General features: G+C 38.9%; 1 protein-coding gene across 1 annotated transcript in view; it reads right to left on the reverse strand.

Annotated features, from left to right (window-relative positions):
• Window positions 1–21,875, reverse strand: part of RHAG (Rh associated glycoprotein) — a 25,452-nt gene extending 3,577 nt beyond the window's left edge. Inside the window, exons 1-9 of the mRNA XM_015813760.1 lie at window positions 21,652–21,875; window positions 16,265–16,448; window positions 12,273–12,423; window positions 7,773–7,920; window positions 6,376–6,542; window positions 5,355–5,492; window positions 4,386–4,507; window positions 3,459–3,532; window positions 3,034–3,107 (exon numbers count right to left, since the gene is read on the reverse strand). Of these exons, the coding sequence (XP_015669246.1) occupies window positions 3,034–3,107; window positions 3,459–3,532; window positions 4,386–4,507; window positions 5,355–5,492; window positions 6,376–6,542; window positions 7,773–7,920; window positions 12,273–12,423; window positions 16,265–16,448; window positions 21,652–21,811 (1,218 nt within the window). The 5' untranslated portion in view covers window positions 21,812–21,875. The remainder of the gene's footprint in view (window positions 1–3,033; window positions 3,108–3,458; window positions 3,533–4,385; window positions 4,508–5,354; window positions 5,493–6,375; window positions 6,543–7,772; window positions 7,921–12,272; window positions 12,424–16,264; window positions 16,449–21,651) is intronic.
• Window positions 21,876–23,841: the final 1,966 nt, after the last annotated feature.

The following is a 23,841-nucleotide window of genomic DNA, read 5'->3' on the forward strand; positions in this document are numbered from 1 at the left end:
TTGTGAAATGTGTTGAGGGAAATTATGGATAGGGCAGACCCCATGTCAAGTTCCATCGACAATGGAACTCCCTGCAATTTCACCTTAAGAGATAGTTTCTTTTTAAGGGGTTTGTGTGTGCCTATTCTTAAAATGTTCCGGCGTGTTGCACAGAACCCCACCCTGTTTTGACTGGGCACCCTGGTACCTTTCAGATTCAGTTCTTCCTTCGGTTGTACCTTCCGTCGACCCAGGCAGACCGCAGCAATGTGGCCTTTCTTCCCGCACGCTCAGCAAATGGCGGAACGGAACCGACATTCCGCTCGCTTGTGGCGTCCACCGCATCTGAGGCAACGAAGCTCAGCTGGGCCCTTGTCCTGACGATCTTTGGACCTCCTCCCAGCTGCTTGGTAAAGCTTGTCCACCTCTTCTTCAGGATCTTCTTCTGAATCCTCTCGCACGTCTTCCTTGTGGATGGTGGTGGTCTCTGGAGCGCTTCGATTAGGCCGCATGTTCTTGACCGCCCTACCTGCAGCTTCTTCTGCTGAAACCTCTCACAGAGCATCTTGGAAAGAGACATCATCCTTGGCGAACAGCTTCTGCTGTAAGTCTCTGTTCCTCAGTCCGCACACAAAATGATCACGCAGTCTTTCCTCTAAGTCCTTGAAATCACACGGTCTAGCTGCTCTTCTCAAAGCTGCAATGTATTCTTTTGCTGATTCCCCAGCTCGCTGATCCCTCTGTTGAAATGTGTGCCTCCAAGCCATGACAGATTGCTTGGGCTGGAAGTGTTCCTTTAAAACTTTCTTCGGATCGGAGTATGACACCGTTTCCAGCGAGGCTGGGGCGATTAGGTTCTCGGCGATCTCAAAGGCGTCTTGCCCACAAACGCACAACATTGTGGCAGCCGTTAAGCCTTTCTCCCTTATCTGGTTTACGCGGAAGTAAGTCTCGACTCTTGCAACATAAGATTCCCACTTCTCGGGGTGAGAGACGTCGAATTCCACTAAACGCCCAACTTTCGCCATGATCGAGGATCAGGGTCTTCTTCAACCGCATGTACCCTCCAGCGATTTCGTACTGGCAGGATAAACGCTGACTTCCATGCCGTTTTTCCTCTTCCGGACTTCTTTGGGTGAGTCTTCAAGCTTCCCTAGCTGTATAGACTGAATCCCACCTTCGTCACCAGTGTTAAGTCCGGAGAATAATGGCGCTTGAGACGATGCATTTCTAACAAGTCTTTATTCTCTGCTTCCAATCTTACGAACAACCCGAGCAGAGGCACGCAGGCCTCTATTTATACCTTCTGATCCCCGGGAAAATCCAACCAATCACAAGGCGGTCTTTTCCCGCCTTGCGCATGCGCGCAAGGCCGGCGCCACTCAATCTGGTCCCGGGCAGCTTTTGCAAATGCCCGGGACTCTTGCAACGTCCCGAGCCTGCTTTTGCAGGCTCAGGACACAACAATAATCTATTGGGAACTGGCATTGTTCTACCTTATAAACCCAAATTAATTGAATGGGAATTTGCTGAGGAAATGTCCCAGTAGGACTGTACCTCTTTTTATACCAGGTTGTTGGTTTAATATGTCAGTATATCAAAGTGGCCATAGTTGCACATTACTCGTGATAACAAAGAATTATCTCTCACATTTCTGATCTACATATTTTGATCATTTGTCAAGTTGATGAAATAAATGCTTTTCCATTTTTTATCCCCTTTTATATCCATCCAGAGGAACATTGTTGGCATCAGAAATAAAAATTAACTTAAACCATTTTTGAAAACATCTCAAGAAGAGATAAATAACCATTACACTATACAACTCCGATCCTCTTTCCATGTTTATATCTCCTTTGGTCTCCCAAAATCACATTGTTGAAAAGTTGTGATTTAAAACACACATATTCCAATTTAAACTGCAGATAGTTATGTTCAGCCTCCAGGTGGTGTAATTAAGCTGTTTTCTCTGTATAAAAATACAGCCCAATTTCTAAAATGTTTATTAAAACATAGGCCAAAAGTTTACCTCATCCCAAAACCTGATAATATCATACCACTGGTAACAGAAGTCTGTTTTACCCAGAGAGAAACAGCTGGGCAATATCTAGAGCAGAGTTTTATGCTACACAACCACATAAATTAATAGATGATAGGTGGGAGGTGGGAGATGAGAGAAAGAAAGAGAAAGAGAGATCCAGAAGCCTTCATCAAGCCACATGTGTCTTTGTTGCTGAATTCAGCAAGATCAGGAATGAGGGAGTACAAAAAAAAACCCATGAGAGCAAGAATCCTGAAAGACAACAAGTCCACCTTTCCTGCTCTTCATATCATACATATGATGTTTTTGAAAGAGTAGTAGTAGCAATAGAAGGGGGGGTGGAAAGGACCTGACATGTCACAGAGAAGAAAAGTTTAATCCCCACCACCACCTTCATGCTACATTTGAAATATAAAAATGATAGATTGTAGCTGTAGGGAAGCCAGCGTGTTCATTTATTCAAGCCTGCGTATGTATGTAAATAAGATGATGTGCATGCTTGAAATATAGTTCTGTGAGAAGTGGAAAAAGTATATTGCCGAATGGGTTTCTGAAAGAAAACAGAAAAAAGAAGACAATGGGAAAGAGAGGGAAACATAGTTAGAACAACTATGAAATGCACGAGTGGAACAGAATAGTAATGAAAATAATAAGAGGACTCTGAGGTTGGGGGAAAACATATCCTGGAACAGAGAGAAAAAGAAAGAGGGAGAAAGAACAGCATTAAAGAAGATCTAGAACATGACATGATAGTAAAAGCATTAAAAAAAATTAACTCAACCAGATTTTTTGCAGCCCAGACAGAGTAACCTTAGCAAAGCTGCAAAAAGAATAGAACTACATAGTCGATCCTAAGATAATCAACTCTTTTTCTTTCCAATTCTCTATTCAGTAAAACAAAATCTGGAATCAGGTCTAAGAATCAGGTCTATGTGATAAAAATCAGAAGCTAACAGACATCCTAGTGTGGGGGGAAATTGCAGTTCTTCTGTATTGTTTGAAATGTGTCTTACCTCCCAATATACAGAGTCATCGTAGCAGTTCTGATCAGGTGCCTGTCCCAGGAAAGGCAAGCTGAGAATTAATCCTGTATCGTGAAGAGGAAACATATTGTGGGTTATCAGTGAGAACATTTTCTATAATAAGAGACATAAAGATTGCATAGAATACTTAAAACAGAGGAGCAACTATATTCTATTCCTGCAAATGATGCTCCGCTGCCAAAGCAGTCTTTTTCTAAAAAAAAGAAAATAAATTACACACTAGTTGTAACAGTATGTTTTTCCATTAAGTAAACATCTAAGGAACAATTTTGCAAATTCTTATTTAGTTTTTTTTAAGATGCTATAAAGCTGCATTTTTATTCATCCATTCTTCTACAGAAGTTGTGATCTGCAGGAAGTTCACCATTTCCTGGAGATGTCTTTATTTTACTGACCTGTAAATGCTCCTCCTACCAGAGCAATTGCAACGGAGCAGCCTAGAGCAGCAGCCTGCATCCCAACAGATATACTGTAAAGAGAACAAATCAACTTTTTGTCATCTGGAAGCCTCATGCAGACTTCTTTGACAACTATGTCTGGTTGCCAAAATGTATTTGTGCACACAAAACCCATTTCTACCTAGCCCAGCAATAAACAACTATGCAAGTAGAAGAGACTTTGAAGGTGCATTTCCTTTAACACTTTGCAGTATTTGCTTTGCTGGTGCCAGTGTGTTTTGCAAAGCAACCTGTTCAAATGTTTTATACTCAGCCAAGAACATACTGGATGAGCAAGGCTGATGAATGGGAAAGGAACACAAACCACAAGTGAGTTTCTTTTTCTTCTCAATTTTTCTCTTCCTATTATTTTTTTATTCCTCAGGACCTCATATAGTTGCAGTTCTCTTTCTGCCTAAAGGACTGACAGACACTGCTGTGCTGATATTATGGCAATGCTTAGCAACTTTAAGATGAGTGGACCTCAACTTCAAGAATTCCCCAGCCAGCTATTGTGGTTGGGGAATTCTGGCAGTTGAAGTCCACTCAGCTTAAAGTTGCTAACACTTGTCTAGGGCTTGATCTATGGTCAAATGCCACTACTCTGACTGACCCTAAACAGGTTACCAATCAAACTTATTTATTCTTTTTTGTTGGAGAGATTGATTACTTTCAGTCTTGGTCTTTGTTTGGTTTTGCCAAGGCATCACTGTCTATCTTGTTATAAGAATTGTTTTACCAGCAGAGAAAAACTGTTTAAGATCCTATTGAAAAATGAAATATTTTTGCAATCTATAGTACTTGGTGAGAGTTTATCTCTCAAAGACAGTCTATAAATCTGTCTGGTCAATTAAATGACAGTAAAATACAGTGAAGAAAACTTACTTGCTGTTAACTTGCACAGCGGCTGCAATGATACTTGCAATGCCTCCCAACAGCCCAGGTAAACCATGCAGATTATGGACGCCGCAGGTGTCTTGAATTTTCAACTTGGAGGCCAGCATTGGCTAGGAGAGAACAAAAGGTCATTCTGCAATTCCTTTAAAAATAAAATAAAGCTTCCTTGTTTTCTTTTTCACTTTCCATTCTACAGAAAACTACCATGCTTTATAAAATACATGTATATTGCAATGAAGTTTCTTTAAACACTGATTTGAGTCTGTTGTCCTACAAACAGATGAGATGGGATGCAAGTATTCTGGCTTTCACTGGAATGATAGAAGAGACTCAGAACCCAACACTCAGTCTCACGTAAACAGACATGAATCAGGGTTTCCCACAGGCTTCTTTTTCATTGAAAGAACATAGTATAATATCATGTATATCTACAATTCAAAGATACTGGTTGCACTGGCTACTAGTATATTTCCGAATGCAAATGCAAGCTGCATATTATTCCCTATAATGCCAATGTAACTCAAGGACTGAGTACTTTTAAGATAGCCTATCCATATAGTTTTTGCCTATCCCACTCAAAGGTGCAGAAAATGCTTGCAGAAGAAGACATCTATCAAGTGTGTCTTGAAAGTAGCCCTTCTCTGTGTGGGGGTCTCTGTCCCTGATACAACTTGCTTCCTATGATGGAAATCTGGCAGACCCTAAGAACTTGGAGGAGAGAGACAGGCAATTGCAGAAGAGATTCCTTAATACCCATGTGCAACTATTATGCAGCCATGTGCAAATATCTATGCTGGTATCTATTAGCTAAGCCTTCCCTAACAAGTGTCCTAGTAGTAGATTACAGCTCCCAGAATTCTAATGAAGACGGCTTAGAATATTGGAAACATAGAATATGGAGATTGCTAAACTGTGGAAGCTGTATTAGAATTACTTTTCTTTACAAAAAATACTCACAGATAAGTACTTATATCCAATAACTGAGATGATTCCTGCTGTGCTACCAATTAACAAAGCCCCAACGGGCAAGATGTTCAGGTCAGCACATGAACCCACAGCAACACCGCCTGCCAAGGTGGCATTTTGAATGTGTACCTGTAGGAGATATAAAATATGAAAAGTGAAAGGAGATCTCTAATGCCAAGGGAAAGGATTTTCAGTTGAAGCACAGGATATCAATTTGCTTTAAATGATCTGAGTGTACCATAGGAATTGTGCAGCAGCTCATGATAGCCTCCACGCAGTGGAATCAACAAGAACTCTACTTTCCCTATTGGGAAATCTCATTATCCAAGTGATACCATTGTGATAACAATCCTGCTGATTTGGAACCAGTGGTTATTGGAATTTGGCTATTTCTATGCCTGTGATATCTGTGTGATATCACACATCAAATATTCTTATTCCGGTAATATCTGTATGGTCGCTAAGAATCAATCAACCGTGCCTTGATGGTACAGAATCAATCAATCAAATGTATGTAATTGTAAGGTAGCCACTTTTATGATCCTTGTTACTGAGGTACAGGAGCACTACTGTCAGACCTGCTCCAATACGATCCCTTAGGGAAGAAAAGCACTTGACTTCATTTGGTTAAAGCAAAAGGTTCTTTTACTAAGAGTGATGGTTGCAGTAAAGTCAAGCCAGCTCTGAATTTCTTTTCAGGCTGTCCAGGAGAGAGATGCTTTGCTTATGCAGGATCTGAGGCACTTCCTCCAAATGATTTTCAAAGTGCCCAGATCTCTATCAACACATTAGCAAATCTTTAATATATAGCTAATTACTTTTTGAGCCTAGTATGCCACACAGTACTTTTGTAGAAGACATACGTTCTTATGTGCTTTTATAAAATTCATGGAACAGCCTGGCTTGGATTAATAAGATGTAGTAATCTTTTGAGAAACTCTATTATACTGCTGTAAAGCACATTTGTTAGTTCAAGTAGACCCCTATCACCAGAGTTCAAGACAATGCTTACCATGTCCAGTTTGCCTCGATGTTCAACCAGAATAGAGAAAGCAAACGTGGTGACAGTGCATGCTGCTAAAGAGAAGTATGTGTTCATGATTGCCCTCTGTTGGTCCTCTGCTGATTTTGCAATGGCCGAGTTAAAACTGGGCCAAAAGAGCCAAAGAAAAAGAGTACCTGGAAAAGGAAATGTGTCAGTCTTGACTTCTGGCAACTGCCTGGCTTAGTGCCAGTTTTCATCACAAAATTGTGGAAGTTGTTTCCTTTGCCTGCTTCCTGGCAGGGATTGGCCCAAGGTCACAATCAGCTAGGTTTGTGCTTAAGACAGGACAAGAACTCATAGACTCCAGGCTTTTAGCCTGGCCCCTATCCACTACACCAAATTTGATAGGTTCATATAAAGGGAGTCCTCAATTTATGTAATGGAGTCTGCCCATCATGATTGTGAGTTGTGATGGTTGTAAACAGCTTGGTTGTGTGAGCAATTCAATTTTATGACTCTTTTGTGACAATCATTAAGTGAATGTCATGGTCATAAAACAAATGCCACGTTAAGCAAACCAATGGTTCACTATGGTTCAATTTTGCCAAAAAAATGGAAGTAAATGCCAGTTTTTAGCAAAACCATTGTAAAACATAGTTATGTGATAGCAGGATGCTGCAAATGGCCATAAATATAGCTTGGTTGCTGAACACTTGAAGTTCAATCATGTGATTGCAGGGGAAAGCATTGGAACTTTGAATCTGGCTTGTAAATAGCCCCCTGGTGATACCGTTATCACTTCGAATGGGGTCTCAGTCATAAGCTGGGGACTACCTGTATCACTTGCAATAGTCAAATATAGACGGAGAGATAAAGCAGCTTTGAGTTCCTGCTGTAAATATAAACAGTCTGTATAATATTTCACTTTTACAGCTTTTGGGGGAAATTTTGCTGCTTTCATTATACGTCATGTTTTCAATCTTTAACACAACATCCAGGCGATAATGACTCTGAGTCAAAGTTACTTTGAGATCACTTATTAAGTGCTGACGGGAAGAATGACGAACCTGACTAGAAGAAAACACATAAAGTTCAGAAAAACATAACCTATACATGCAAATGCATGGAGTGCATGACCCTCCTTGCAATGAGGCAATACTCCATAGAAGCAGAAGCTGACGCCTATAGAGGGATGTGAGGTTTTCCTTCCCTCTTCACTTCATTCTGCCAACATTTCAACACAAAGGGCTGTACATTTTGCTTTTCACTGATTGACATTTGATTGTTTGTATTACAGTCATCTTTATTTAGTGATTTGTCAATTATGTCAAGGTGATTACATTAGAAATGTTATTAAAAACAAGTTAGTTAATTAGTTAAAAACAGCTCCATGGAATTTACCAAACAATGACATGCTTACTCACCAATCATAGCAAATAGGTCTGAATGGTAAACAGAACCTTCTTTAGGATGTCCATTTTTCAGACCAGGCCGGTAGAGGAGTCTGGCTACAGCCAACCCAAAATAAGCTCCGAAAGCATGAATAGTCATGGATGCCCCAGTATCACTGGCCTGCAAAATATTAGCATGAGCTTCAACACTTAGCTAGAGTGAATCACCATTCCACCATAGCCTTCCAAATAAACAGCAAACGGCATGTTTTAATTGAAATAAATAAGTCAGTGCACACTAGCACATATTTATGTATTTATTTATTCCATTTCTATAGCTGCCCAAGTCAGTCAATGACTCTGGATATATGCATATATGGATTTTAATAAATAGATATGTCTTTGCATCTGTGTGTCAGTGTCTGAAGCAGTGGTGTCACTATACCAAAGCAATTATGCAAAAAGATGTGTAGAATTTGCTTTCTTTTCTCTTCCTATGCTTAATGCTAAGAAGCTGATTTTGGACATTAGAAGATATCTGTACAGTTTACAATGTCCTTCTTTAGTAAGTTAAATTGGGATATATATTTTTCTTTATCAGTCTTGGCATGTTAAATATGTTAATGATAGAGCACTAGTGCCATCTTCAGGTCACTGAAATTACTGGACTGCCTTAAATTAACAGAATAACAGAGTTGGAAAAGACCTTGAAGGTCTTCTAGCACAGTGGTTCTCAACCTTTTTAATGCTGCGATCCCCAACCGGTCGTAAGTCGAGGACTAAACCGGTTGTAAGTCGAGGACTAAACCGGTCGTAAGTCGAGGACTAAACCGGTCGTAAGTCAAGGACTACCCAACCGGTTGTAAGTCGAGGACTTTCCCTGCCCGGGAGTGCTGCGCATGCGTGGTTCCGCCCCCTGCGCTGGCTGAGACGTAGCTGGCAAGCGGCAGAGATGGAGCAGGCCGACCACCAGCTGGCCCAGCCCAAGGGAGGTAAGGCACCTGCCGGAAAAGGGGGGAAAAATGGCGGACAAAAAAAATGGCAGACAGCCTTGCTTGGCGACCCCCGTGAAATGGTCGATCGACCCCAAATGGGGTCGCGACCCATAGGTTGAAAACTGCTGTTCTAGCAGAAGAGAGACCCTATAACATTCTGGACAAATGGCTGTCCAATCTCTTCTTAAAACCTCCAGTGATGGAGCACCCACAGCTTTTGAAGGCAAGCTGTTCCATTGGTCAATTGTTCTCACTGTCAGTAAATTTCTCCTTAGCTTTAGGTTGCTTCTTTCCTTGATTAATTTCCATCCATTGTTTTTTGTTTTGCCTTCTGGTGTTTGGAAAATAGGTTGAACCCCTCTTTGTTGTATCAGCCCCTCAAATATTGTAACACTGCTATTATGTCACCCCTAGTCCTTCTTTTCACTACCCAATTCCTGCAACCATTCTTCATTATGTTTTACCCTCCTGGCCCCTAATCATCTTTGTTGCTCTTCTCTGCATTCTTTCTAGAGTCTCAAAACTGGATACAGTATTCCAAGTGTGGTCTTACTAAGGTTTTATAAAGTGGTATTAATACTTCATGTGATTTTGATTCTAAGCCTATGATTACGCAACCAAGGATTGCATTAGCTTTTTTGGTGGTGGCTGCACACTGCTGGCTCATATTTAAATGATCGTCCACCATGACTCCACAGTCCCTTTCACAGTTACTGCTGTTAAGCCAGGTTTCACTTAATCTGTACGTATACTGTGGTTTTTCTTGCCTGGATGTAGTATTTTAGGTGTGACCTTACTAAGTCTTTATAGAGCATTACTAATATCTTGATTCAATCCCTCTGTTAATGCAAGTTAGGATTGCATTGACTTTTTTTGGTTGCTGCCACATATTGCTGTCTCATATTTAGCTGATTGTCTACTAAGACTCCAAGATCCCTCTTTCAGTTACTGCTGTTAAGCCAGGTTTCATTTACTCTGTACATGTACTTTTGGTTTTTCTTGCCCAAATGTAAGACTTTATTTTTCTCACCATTGAATTTCATTTTGTTAGATAGGGCCCAGTGTTCAAGTCTGTCGAGATTCATCTGGATCTTGAGCCTATCATCTAGGGCAGGCATGTCAAACTCACGAGTCACATGATATCGTGTGACGTATCGTGACTTTTTCCCCATTGCCAGCAATGGGGTGGGTGCGGTTTTGACGTGACGCAGCTGGCCCATGGGCCGGCAGTTTGACATGCTTGATCTAGGGTGTTGGCTATTCCTGCCAGCTTAGTATCATCTGCAAATTTGATGAGTTTCCCTTCTATTCCCACATTTAAATCATTTATGAAGATATTAAAAAGTACTGGGCCTAAAGCGAACCTTGTGGTATCCCACTGCTTACTTCCCTCCGTGTACATTTAGTGCCATTAAGGACTACTTGTTGAATACAATTTATCAGCCAGTTACAAATCCATCAGGTGGTAATGCTATCTATCGCACTTTTTTCTAGTTTACCAAGAAGTAGATTGTGATCTACTTTGTCGAATGCCTTACTGAAGTCTAAGTATACTATGTCCATAGCATTTCGCTGGTCTACTAATATAGTCACTTTGTCAAAGAAAGAAATAAGGTTGGTTTGGCATGATCTGTTTTTAACAAACCTGGGCTGACTTCTAGTTATAACTTTATTTGTTTATTTGTTTTTGATTATCTTTTCCAGGTTCTTCCCGGTATTGATGTTAGGTTGATTGGTCTGTAGTTTCCTGGGTCCAGTTTTTCCCCCATCTTTTTTGAAGATGGGAACCACATCAGCTCTTTTCCAATCCTCTGATAGTTCCCTGGCACTCCAGGATTTTTTAAAGATATGGTACAATGGTTCTGTGATGATAGCTGCCAGCTCCTTCAGAACTCTGGGATGTAATCCATCAGGTCCCAGTGATTTATATGCATCAAGATCAGACAGATGTTCTCTTACCATTTTCTTGCTTATTTTAATTTTTATTTCTAGTCTGTCTTTTACAGTTATATTTTTGGTAGATTGGGTTATAATTTCTTTTTGCGTGAAGAATGAAGCAAAGAATGAGTTAAACAGCTTTCTCTCTACTGCCCATTACTTCCTTGCCATCTTCTCTCTTTAATGGATGACTGTTTCCTTGACTTTTTTCTTTTTATTTATATATTGAAAGAAACTTTTGTATTATCTCTGACATTTGTTGCAAGTCTTTATTCATTCTGAACCTTTGCTTTCTTGACTTCTTCTTTGCAAATTCTGGCTATCTGCTGATATTCTGCCTTAGTTATGTGTCTCTCTTTCCATTTTTTGTACTTATTCTTTTTGTGCTTCAGTTTATCAGCGATCTTTGTGCAACCATGCTGGTTTCTACTTGGATTTTAAGAGATTGTCCACTAGGACTCCAAGATCCCTCTTGCAGTTTCTGCTATTGAGTCAGATTCCATCTAATCTGTACCTGTGCATTTGGTTTTTCTTGCCTAAGTATAAAATCTTACTTTTCTCACCACTGAATTTCATTTTGATAGATAGACCAGTGTTCAAGTCTGTTTAAAAAACTGTTAAAGCTAATTGTTATAATTTAAGCTCTGACCTTTTTTTCTACTTTGAATAGACATAAATTAGCCAGAAAATATCAGACTTGGAAGAGCCAATTTGGTATAGTAGTTAAGGCACCAGGTTAGAAATTGGCCCAACTTGGGCACAAAGTTAGCTGGGTGATCTTGGGCCAGTCACTTTCTCTCGGCTCTAGGAAGGAGGCAATGGCAAACCACTTCTGAAAAACCTTGCCAAGAAAACAGCAGGGAGTTGTCCAAGCAGTCTCCAAGAATCAGACATGATTGAATAGGGGGAAAAACAGGAGATTAATTGAAATTAAACTGAAATGTTTGAAATGTTTGATTGGGTTTATCGCATTAAAGCAATTCAATTAATTTATTCAGCACTAAAAGAACTTGAGAAAAAATATGTTCCTGAAGGAAAATGGATTAGAAATTGCTTAGCAAGTTCTAGAGTCATCCATTCCTTGGATTTGGTGGAAATGCCTTCTCTTGCTGGAAACACTTGGCATGGAGAGGGCAGATTTCTAAAGAAGGTATCTGTTTCTTTAATTTAGTCTGCAGAATTGTTTGATTCATTTTTAATGCATTCCATTATGATATGGAAATAGATCTGGATATAAAAAACCTGTCTATGACCCCTAATCCAGAGTGGAATAGATCTGTTGGACTTTTAATTTTCATCTTCCTGATTAATTTTCGCCCAGTGGAGTTTGTTTTTCACTAAAGCTTTTTTTTTTTCTCATAGGGAAAAAGACAAAAAACCCACACAATTTCACAGAACTGAGTATTTCCTTTTCATGGAAATATAATGCAGCACTCAAATCAAAATGTCCTTCCAAAGCATGGCAGACAAGAAGGTAGTCACTGTCAGAGAAGGTCTTAAAGCCCAATATACCAAAAATACAAAGTGATCTATAGAAGACAGAATCATGTTATAAAATGAAATGTAGATCATAATAAAATAGAAGTCAGAAAATTCCTACCTTTAGCACATTCACCACAAGATGTTCATTGCATACAAATATAGAAATTTCAAATATTGTTAAAATCAGCATCTGAACTGGACTTGTTTTTCCCAGGACAGCTCCAAATGAGATCAGGACAGCTGCTGTGCTGAAGTCTGCATTTATCATACTTTTGATTTAATGAGAGAAAATAAAAACATATGAGTTATATATGTATTCAGATAGTGACTATTAACAAAGCACCTAGAGATGCAAAATAAATGTTATTTATTCATGTTCTTCATTTAAAATAGTTATCCTAGCTTCATGAATTACTGCTTTTATTTGTATTAAAGTCATCATAAATCCATTAGTATTTTCTCAAAGTGATAAATTTCATATCTTTGCTATTCATTGGCTGAATATATTGATTGACATACAAGCAAAATCAACCAGAGGTAGAGAGAAAGAAAAGAGGAGCTAAAACTTAATGAATGAAGTCAACTTTCAGCAAAGTTTTGTAGTTGTGTATTCTAAGACAGGGAATCAAGAAAACCCTGATGGGATAGTACTGTCCTAGTTACTTTTCCAAACCCAGGTTGCATCCTACATATCTGCTGTGACTTCAATTAGCAGGATACTCTTAAGTTGTGCCTTGCTGGCTCTAGCTGGCTCTATACCACTTTATTTTCTGATGCTGGCCTTAGATGCCAGTTTTCTCAAGAACTAGATGATGGAGGTTCCTGGTCTGAATCTAGGTTAAAAACAGTTGTTGACTCAGTATCATTGCTGGGTAAGGCACATATGATCTTATTCTTAGGATGAGCACTCTTGTTCCTATTCATTATCTGATGGGTGTATTAAAGCCAGGCCATAAGAAGATGTGTAAATAATACCTTCTGAACAAATACTGAGTAATTTAACCATAAGAGAGTTTGGATGCCAAACGAGTTATTGTAAGAAATATAAAACTGCCTTCTTTCTTTTTTTATTCTCTTTCTGCATTTATCTTATAAAATGCTTCTTTGCCTTGGAATTTACATCTCAAGAGTCATGGTGGCACAGTGGTTAGAATGCAGGTTTTACTCTGCCCACTGCCAGGGGTTCAATCCCAACCAGCTCAAGGTTGACTCAGCCTTCCATCCTTCTGAGGTTAGTAAAATGAGGACCCAGATTGTTGGGGGCAATATGCTGACTCTGTAAACTGCTTAGAGAAGGCTAAAATGCTATGAAGCAGTGTATGAGTCTAAGTGCTAATACTGTACTGCAAATGATATTATGTTAAAAGGTTAGGGGGAACACCAGCAGAAAAACCTGTTATTGTGTCTAGTCTGCTCCTGAACATTTTGAAAGAAAAGCAGTGAATACAGATTTTAAAGATGCCATATGTTTGCTTAATAAGTGATGGCAGGACTCTAATAACTTATTGGAACAGGTTTTTAATAATTGCAAATAATCTGTTGCAGAATTTTCTCTATTTCATTGTCTTTTTTTAAAAAACGTGGGGCCCTGAAATGTCTGCAGCTCTTTTTATTTACTTAAAATTTATTGCAGAATACTGTATAGTGTGCACCACCTTCCAACAATTAACTTCAAAGGTTTTGTGTAAACTGCCTTATCTAGACATGCAGAAAGGGTTGTCTGTTATTAATTTAGAAAATTAGGCAAGTTTTTTCTTACCTGATGTTACAACATCAGTAGTACATTGATGATCACAACACTGTATTTCTAAATTTAGAAAGTAATATCTTGCTTTTAAAAAGTGCACAAAATAGTCAAAGATAAGAAATTGGTGTATATCAATGCCCATTTCTAATGTATGTATAGTCATAACAATGAAATTACTAGCCAGAGGGAACTGCACCCTGAATGTTCAGTTTCAGAAAATATTTTTTCCTGGAAACAGATTTGCTTTTCTTTTAGCAAAACCATTGAAGACATTGTTGCAATTCAATGAACATAGCACTTCCTTGAGGAAAGATACCATTTACACTCCTTTCAGCAGTGATAGATTTGGACTGCAAAAATAAAAAAGGACCAACATTTCTGAAAGTTCTGACAATCAGGTTAAAATACATAATAGATGCCACCAAGTGAAATTAATTTTAACTGCTGATTGAAGAAACATACTCTTTCATATATTTTATACTTTTTAAAATTTTGAATTCCTTATTACCATATTGCACAAAATTATTCAAACCATTATCAAGAATTAATATATGAACCAATGCTGGAAGACCTATTTACTTTTTAACATTATTGTGAAGGCTTATGTGAAATGCAGGAAAAACATTTTAGTTCTTTCCAAAACATTATGGGACGCAAAAGCCACCCTTATCACTGAACCGCTTCCCTGACTTTGTACTGGTTCATGGGAATGACCTGGAGAGATAGGAAGAAAAGCTGCAGACTAGACAACCGTCATGGAAGAGTTGTCTCAGCCCACAGAAACAAAAGTGGCGTGGGAAGCATTTCAGAAGGGACCCTCACTAGTTTTCTGGAAAGTAAAAGTACAGGAGGGGAGATTTGCAATATTCATTTTCACAGATTACAGATCTGAACAGAACGATTTGTCCATCCCACAAAAGTGACAGGTTGAAATTGTGGACCTAGGGAAGGGTGGGCAATAATGGCTCAAGGAGGAGGAAAGATAAGCTGCAATCAATAAGGTGTCAGCTGCTAGATTGCCAATAGAAATTCTCTGCCCAAGGGCATAGTCAGGATATATGTATTCTAGCTTTCATAATACAGTTTCATTCACCACTGAAATTTCTAAAAAAAAAATAAAGTCCAATGAAACAATTGTGCCATAGCCAAACCAATGAAAGGCTTAAAATGTGCTACATAATACTAGTGTTGTTTTTAATTTTATTTATTTATTTGTTGTTTGTTTGTTTGTTTACTTGCTTAAAATTTTAATTAGGGGTGGTGAATGTTAAGGCCTTCCTGATATTATAGAAGTACAACTTGCAGTAACCCTTGCTATGACTCCTAAAAGATATAATTCTTAATGTCTGTGGAGTCAGAGGTTCCTACCTTGCTAAAAGCTAAGAGGTAGAAGGAATGTTTCTTTAGATAATATATTCCTTAACTAGGGTTCCTAGATTTCTTGAGGTATCACAGGTTTTATCTCAGATGGAGGAAATGAGACTAAACATTTTTAGAAGGTTTGAACATCTGAAGAAGTTGGTATGGGACACACTGTTTTTTAAGGCAAATATACTGTGTTTCCCTGAAAATAAAACCCGGTCTTATATTTTTTCCTCCAAAAGAGGCATTAGGTCTTATTTTCAGGGGATGTCTTACCTGCTTACCTCAGGACCACTGCAGCCAGGCCTTCCACGCCCAGACCCCTGTCATGTCACCGCCCGACTTCGCACCAGTGCCGCTGCTTGCAGAAGGATACCACGTGGTGCGTCACGCTGGTACCACCGCTCACGGCAGGGCACCATTTGGCACATTGAGGCAGAGCTGCTGCTCACGGCAGGACACCACTTGCAAACGGCCACCAGCAACCAGAAGAAGTGGACCAGCAGCCATGCAGGCTCCTGCTGGATGGGGCTGCTGTTGTTGGTGCCACCGCTGCAAAGCAAGGCAGGTGTTGGGGAGTGGGAGGCCTAGCTGCGGGGGCCCTGAGTTAAGCAGGTGCGGGGCACGTGGGGCAGCTCCACCCCCACCCCCTCCATAGCTTGCTTTTTACACATGTGCCTCATCTCACCTCGTACAACCAGACGGTGGGATGGAGTGGGCAGGGTCTTAACTAGGCCTTATTTTGGGGATAGGGCTTATATTAGGCACACATATAAAAATCAAGCTAGGGCTTTCTTTTCGGGATAGGTCTTATTTTCTGGGGGAAACGGTACTTGCCAATCTTATAGCATTCACCGTCACTAGCTCACTATGGTTTACACTACAGTGCTATCTTTAGCACAACACTTCTGAAAATTCTAGTAGAAATTCACTTGTAGGGAACTCTTGGTAACCAATTTTAATATTCAAGTCACTTGTGCTTCCCAGGGTATTTTCCTTACCTTTCAATGATATTATAGACATGATTTGATTCCATGTGCCAAAATCCTTGTAAGAGGATGCCCCACTGAAGGCCCAAGGCAGCAATGAGCAAGTTGATGCCAACACTGCTGAAACCATATTTTTTCAGGAATGTCATCAGAAAACCAAACCCAATAAATATCATCACATGAACATCCTGAAAGACTAGAAAAAAATAAGAGAAAAATTTTATGATAGGCAGCATCAATAAATAAACTTCTCCTGGCAGTTTCATTCCACGTTTTCCAAGTTTTAAAAGGGACAGTTATTTCTGATAACATCATCACATGAAGAAAGAAAAAAAGGAAGGAAGGAAGGAAGGAAGGAAGGAAGGAAGGAAGGAAGGAAGGAAGGAAGGAAGGAAGGAAGGAAGGAAGGAAGGAAGGTTGCTTATGTAGCACAAATATTCACAAAGTGCCTTCATTCATCTATTAATGAGTAAGAAAAAGTTACATTCATTGACTATGAAGTACAGATAGCTTCAGGAGCAAATGAGGGGGAAATAGAATGGAACAAATTATCATGAAAGAGGGTAGGTAGCCTTAGCTGGCAGAAACTTTAGCCCAATAAAAGCAATTTCTCCGCATTTTAAAGGTATTGAGTAAGAAAAAAATCCCACCTTCAGGCATGGGATGGTAGAGTTTTATTTACATTATTAAGAAACAGCAAACAGGCAATGAAGAGTCACAGAAACAATTTTAAACCACACTGGGTTATTGAATGAACAGCCTCCTTAGAGGTTGAGAATATTTTTAAAGGCCAATACATGTTTAAATAATCCAACTGTAACTGCTCCCTTGACAAATAAGCTCATTATAATTGCCTTGACATAAAATCTTGGGTAATATGTTTCCTCTCCCTCTCCCTCTCCTATCCGAATCCTTCTTACTAGTCTTCACGCTGCTTCTTTCAGCTTCTCCTCCTCTTGACTCTCCAATCCATGATTCACCCCATCAAAAGCACTGGGGATTCCCTCGTAAGCAAAACTTCCAGCTTCTCATGCTCCATATTGGCCAAGCTATCAACTAATGCTCAGCAGTTCTTTGCACAAAATCTGCCTTCTCTCCAGTGCCTTTTTCTTATCACAAGTAGTCTTCCTACTACCAAAACTTTCTGCTGTGTTGATTTCAAACATTCCTTCCTTCTTTCCCACACTCCCTTCTGGCTTCCTATACAGAATGAAGATACTTCATATATTTCTGAGCTAAATATCTGCAACCTCCCCTGAGCTATCTTCCTTTCTCTTCATTCTGTGTCCCCCTCCTGCTATCTGACTTACCTAAGAGTAGTTAAATCGTAACTGGAGCCAGCAGATTGCATTATATTACCCTGATTTGTATGCTATTCCAATTCAAAGACTCTGAATGACTCTGTACACATACACATACAAACACACATGCACACATACACAGAGAGACGGAGGGAAAGAGCAGAAGTATAGCAGTAAGAAATGAGATGTAAGGAATAACTAACAACATCTAGCTCAGAGCATCTCAGGGGTACTGTGTCTTTTCATGTTATCCCCAAATGCTCCTCTGAAGGACCACTCTTCAGGCTCAAAAAACTCCACAGGAATACAGCAGTTCAGACGTTCCTTCAGTGCTGGGACCCTCAGCAAACATTCTCACTAGATAAACAGCTTCAACTCATCTCTGAGGTGCTCTCAGAGATATCAGGCCCTGAGCCACGTAGGCCTTTAAAAATGATAATCAACAGTTTGAATTGTACCCAAAGCTAATCAGCAACCAATGCAATTCCTGTAATATTACAAAAATGAATGTGTGCATAACTCAGTGGACTAGCTGAATCATCTTCAAAGGCAGTCTTATGTAGAGTGCACAGGGCCATGAATACAAGAAGCCCCTGAATACAAAAAGGAATATCATGGCCCCACCAAAATCAAGTACAAGAGTGACCCGTGTATTTTCCATCTCATACTAGAACATAACTTCTACTGAAAGGGTGTACACAATCCATAATCCTCTAAACTCTGCTGAAGATGTGACCTAGCCTTATAGTGAAACATTCAGAAACCAACCCACAAGCTCGGAGAATGAATCTTCACCCTCATACACAATCCATTTCATCCAGGGCTTTCTGCAGTTGCAACCTCACCAAGTTCTCAACAAACCTTCTTTAAAAAAGAAGAATCAAAACTGGCCACTGGTTATCCAGAAAAATAGGTTTGAACAATAGCTTCTTGAGGAGGGAATGCAGCACTTTCTGGTGGCACAATCATCTTGAACCAGAATGCATTAAGCACTACTTGACCTCAGCTTCAAATAACTTTTCTGGAGGTTTTCACTAACCAGGTGAAAGTAGGAGTGTAATTTAGACGTAGCACATCAACCAGGATACTGAACTCTGTCCATTCCTTCAGGAACCATAGGATCAAAGCAATTCCAGATAAGCTCACTAAACAGGGCCTATTCCAACTCTCCTCCAGGTAACTACCAACTCTAAATGAATATAAGCACTTTCATCCTTTTGATTTTGTATGAATTCATTTTGTATGAATTCATTTTTTTTTTGCCAAATCAGCTTTACTAAACACAATAAGGGGAAAGAAACCTCACTCCACTGCTATTCTTGCTATAATGTAGACTAAAATTTGAGCTCTTTCCCATGTTCAGTCACATTCATCTTCAACAGTATCACTTAATCTGCAGCTTTATAATCTCTTCTGCAGTTTCATATTATACAGTAGATCTCTTTGGTAAACCAATGAGTTTCCTTGGCACAGTGAGCAGAACTTGAAATAATCCCCAAGTAATCTTTGAAAGCCAGAGAATCCACTAGGCACCTGGGGTGGACCAATCAAATGGATCCATCCTTCTTATAGAGGTCATTGGCATTGGCTGAGAGGTGAACCAGAGAGTGATCTGATTATGACAAGGGACTGAGGAACATGTCTCCTGTCACATTTCAGTTACTTTGAAATATGTTGATCCCATCATCAATTGAGCCCATGATAGTGGTGGGATTCAAATATGTGAACAACCGGTTCTCTGTGTGGATGCCACTTCTGGAAGTCCATTTTGGGCCTGGACAACAAAAAATTAGCTACCGGTTCTGCCAAAGTGGTGCAAACTGGCTGAATCCCACCACTGGCCCATGATCCCCAAAGACAAGGTTTGTAAGTTCACGGGGGCCATGAACTCACAAGCCACATCTGAACTCACCCACAAGATGTCTCTCAAAATCAATAGGGTGGGCACCTCAATGCCAGTCCTATGATGAGGTTCAGCAGCTCAGGCAGGAATGAAGCTGTGCAGCAATAAGTCCAGGGCAATATCAAATCCTCAACTCACCCCACCTCTTCTTTCCCCAGTCAAGTCTACCACAATACCTTCCAAAATCAGCTAATATCATCTACTTCTCCACTTTTACCTTTTGTCTTTGAGGGGAACATTTCCTGCACCCTTCATTTAACTGTTTAACTTAACTTTGTCCTTTCTAGCCTTGCATGAACTTCATTGCAACCTCTGTGTCGCATATGTTTTTGCAACTAATTGAAGAGAGTTTTTTAAAAAGGTGAGGGATAAAAAGAAAATAAAACCAATAGGACTGCCTTTCAAGAAAATGTGTTGATAAAACCAGCTAAAAGATTTGAATGAAGAAAATTTGTTTTAAACTACTAGGCACTTTCATTTTTAAAAAAAATTCTCTTTTTTAACCATGTTTAACAATTTGAGAGCTAGCATTTTTTCAAGGCAAGTAGTTGTTCTCCATTTCTCATTTCTTCCAGTGCCTCACTGCATATTTGTAACACCTGTAGGCTCATACCAAATTCTCACTAATGTGTGCAATTTCACACAATGGTTAATTGGTCATCATCATTATCAGCATTGCAAAGTATTTAGATAATAGTTTATGCCTTGTCTTTGACATATACATATACAAAAAAGGGAGGCTACTGTATATAGTATAAAGGAATCAACATTTATTATATTTAAAGAGAAAGAGAGGGGGATAGATGCAGTGGCTTCAATTTAAAAAAACATGAACGGAAGCAGAATACACCTTAATACCAAAAACATATGGAGAGTTTTCTCTATCAGAAAATATCTGATTATGTTATATATATGTAACAATATTTCAGGAAATTACAGGACGGTTTGTAGATTAAAGTCTTAAGCAATAATTACGACATTCAAGGAAATATGTCTGGATCTGGAGGTCATTTGGTTCTTGGAAGAGTCATGCATGTATGTATTAATGCAAGAATAAACCTTCCATGAGAAGCACTTTTGAAACAACAATTTAAAAATTGGTGAATTTGGAAGGTATACATTTGGGAGCCAGTTTGGGGTACTGATTCAAGGCATCTCAGGTTAAAACCCAGGAGACCATGAGTTCTAGTCTTGCCTTAGGCACAAAGACCTGAAAAACTAAGCAGAGTCAGACTTTCTTCATATTTGAATGGGAAATAACTAGAACAACCTAAGACTATGGGCAAGACTGGGAAACTGAAAATAGTCTTAGAAGAAGACAGTTGCAAACTATTCATAGCCATATGGCTTGACTCAAAGGACAGTTTGCCTACACATGGCTTAAGTGCTATTCCTTCCATTCAAAAGAGAATTATACCAACAATAAGTAGGCTCGCCTTTCTTCACAAGATGAATCCCCATTCACAAAGACAACAACAATAATAAATCTGAGTAGTAATATCTCATAAACACATGCAAAGCATCCTAGAACATTAGTCCAAAATAATAAAATGTAGGTAAATATTTATCCTACCATATTTAATGACTAATGGCATACATAAATGCACAGAAATGGTGTCAGACTTGAGTAGCATGAAGCTCCTTCAATATAATTTGTAATAATTCATTTGTGGCTCTTACAGTTTCAGAAATAAAGAATTCCCCTGTTCCAGTGTGCCAGAAACTTACTGGGACACTTACTCCATGGTAAGATATCTTTGCTGTTTTAATCTGCAAGTCAGCAGATGTCTCTGAGTAGGTGGAAGATAAGAATCCAAGGCAGTTTATGAGATGTCAGAGAAATTCAGAAATGGGAAGTTAAGGCATATTCAGAAAGAATATATCAAGTGGCTAGTTAGTTAACAAAATTAGCAGACCTGTCACATCTGTCCCCAAATTTTCCCCATTAGAGTATTTCATATTTGCATTAAGCATTATTTTTGCACTATGCTGCTTATTCAGAATGATGTGCTTGTCTCAGAAGGAAAATTTATCATTTGAATGAGACCTGTGCCTCCAGTATATGATGTACAAAGTACACAGTAAATGAGAATGCAAGAAACTCCCAATTAAGTTATGCACAATGTTAGAACAACCCCAAAAGCAGCTAACTTTCACCAGATTATTATAATTTATTAACCAATGGCACCACTTACTTGGATATAAGCCCATATTAGTTGATGGCTGGCTCCATCTGTCCGTTGGCTGATATCTCACAAATATTCCAAATAAAATGATAATGATCACTTGTAAAATAATGGCAAGAACAGGGAATCTGATCCGCATATTGGTGGAGAAAGAATTTGAACGGGGCATCCTTGCAGGAGTTTGGCAAAGAATGATAAGGACAACTCCAACAACTTGCTGTTTGCTTTAAGCTGTGTTGCATCATAATGACATAGCATAACCTTCTGCTCGTTAAAGTCAAGCCTACTGAAGGAGGTACTTATGTTTACTTATGGTTCCTGCTTAGAAAACTTTCTCTTATTCGTCTTTAAGATTTATATCCATTCCTTCAAAACTTTCCCAGAATAGAAAATTTTATATCTATATAATGCAAGGAAATGATCAAAGAAATCAAATGACTCCTACTTGTATTGTTCTAATATCATATCATGTTTGACTACTTTCTCATACTTTCTTGTTTAAAATATACAACAAATTAAATTAATGCATCAATTTGTGTCTAAGTGCAAAGGCAAAAAGTCTTTCAACAGTGTTAAAGCTACACATTGTATCCACAACCGTATGTTTTCAAAGATAAGACAAAAATAAGAAGTACTACATTTGACAGATAACACTTTTTAAAAAGTGTAAGCTTCCTTTTTTATTTTCTAATATGCAAGTGTACAGAAATATACACATAAATATAAAATAAGACTTATTAAATGGAAATAATGTTTGAACAAGTTCTTTTAAAATATTTTGAGGCTAAAACATATGAAGAATGGTTGCAGGAATTAGGTATGTCTAGTTTAGTGAAAATAAGGACTGGGGGTGACAAGATAGTAATATTCTAAAATCTAAGGGACTGTCACAAAGTGGAGGGGGTCAAGCTATTCCCCAAAGCATCTGAAGGCAGAAAAAGAAGCAAAGGGTGGAAACTAATCAAGGAGACAACCAACTTAGAACTCCTGACAGTGAGAAAAAATTATTAGTGGAACGAATTGCCTCCAGAACTTGTGGGTGCTCCATCACTAAAGACTTTTAAGAAGAGACTGAACAGCCATTCGTCTGGAATGGTATAGGGTTTCCTGCTTGAGCAGGGGGTTGGACTAGAAGACCTCCAAGGTCCCTTTCAACTCTGTTATTCTGTTATTTTGTGGAATGTTTTAAAATGAATAAACATTTATAGTATGGCTGAGCAAAGACTCCATGAATTTGTTCAATTTGAACAGCCTCCTGCTCTAACTCACATTATTTTGTCGGCTGTTTCATTTGACAGGTCTGAATTCAGTTGGAATCAGCAGCCTAGATCAAACATAGACAGCAACTGTAAATCAAGTAGTCTTATGAATAATTTCAAATAAATAGTGAGATTTTATTTATTGTAGGCATTTCAAATTCTTTTATTTTAAAACAAATACTGACAACTTTTATTTTTTTCATAGAATTGACTTATGTTAAGCAATCAAGGTTCAGATTAATGGGTTAGGGTTAAGGTTAGGGTACTAACCCTAGTATGTGGTATTAACCAAGTATTTATATGGGAAGGGTGGAGGGGGTCTCAAATAAAAACCTCTTTATTTGAACAGAGGAGGATTGATTATTATGAAATGACACACTGCATAGAAAGTTGGTCCAAGCTAGGATACTTGTATAATTTCAGAGTGTTAGCAAATAAAAGAAGTTACTTTGGAAATGACACACACTTTAAGCAATGGTGGGATTCAGATATGTGAACAACTGGTTCTCTGTGTGGATGCCGCTTTCAGAAGTCCATTCTGGGCCTGGGCAACAAAAAAATTAGCTACCAGTTCTGCCAAAGTGGTGTGAACTGGCTGAATCCCACCACTGACTTTAAGTAACAAAGGTGCATGTTTTCTAAAGAATAGATATTATGGTTACTCAGGGCTTTTTTTCTCATAGAACGCCCAGAATGGAGTTCCGGCACCTTTTTTGGATGGAACCTTGTAGGGTAGGCAAGGCGGGTTGTATGATGTGTGTGAGTTCCGGCACCTTTATTATTTTTAATGGAAAGCAGTGTAGGACTGTGTTCTCTATTTATTTTTTTATACAGGAGTAGAATTCAGATGAGGAACAAATATTGGCAGAAAAAGAAAGATTTAAATATTCCAATTTCCCAGCTTAAACAATCAGTGCTATACTTTCACAGAACTCTACAA

The sequence above is a fragment of the Protobothrops mucrosquamatus genome, unplaced genomic scaffold (genome assembly GCF_001527695.2).
Source record: "Protobothrops mucrosquamatus isolate PMUCROS unplaced genomic scaffold, P.Mucros_1.0 scaffold192, whole genome shotgun sequence".
NCBI classification, from domain to species: domain Eukaryota; kingdom Metazoa; phylum Chordata; class Lepidosauria; order Squamata; family Viperidae; genus Protobothrops; species Protobothrops mucrosquamatus.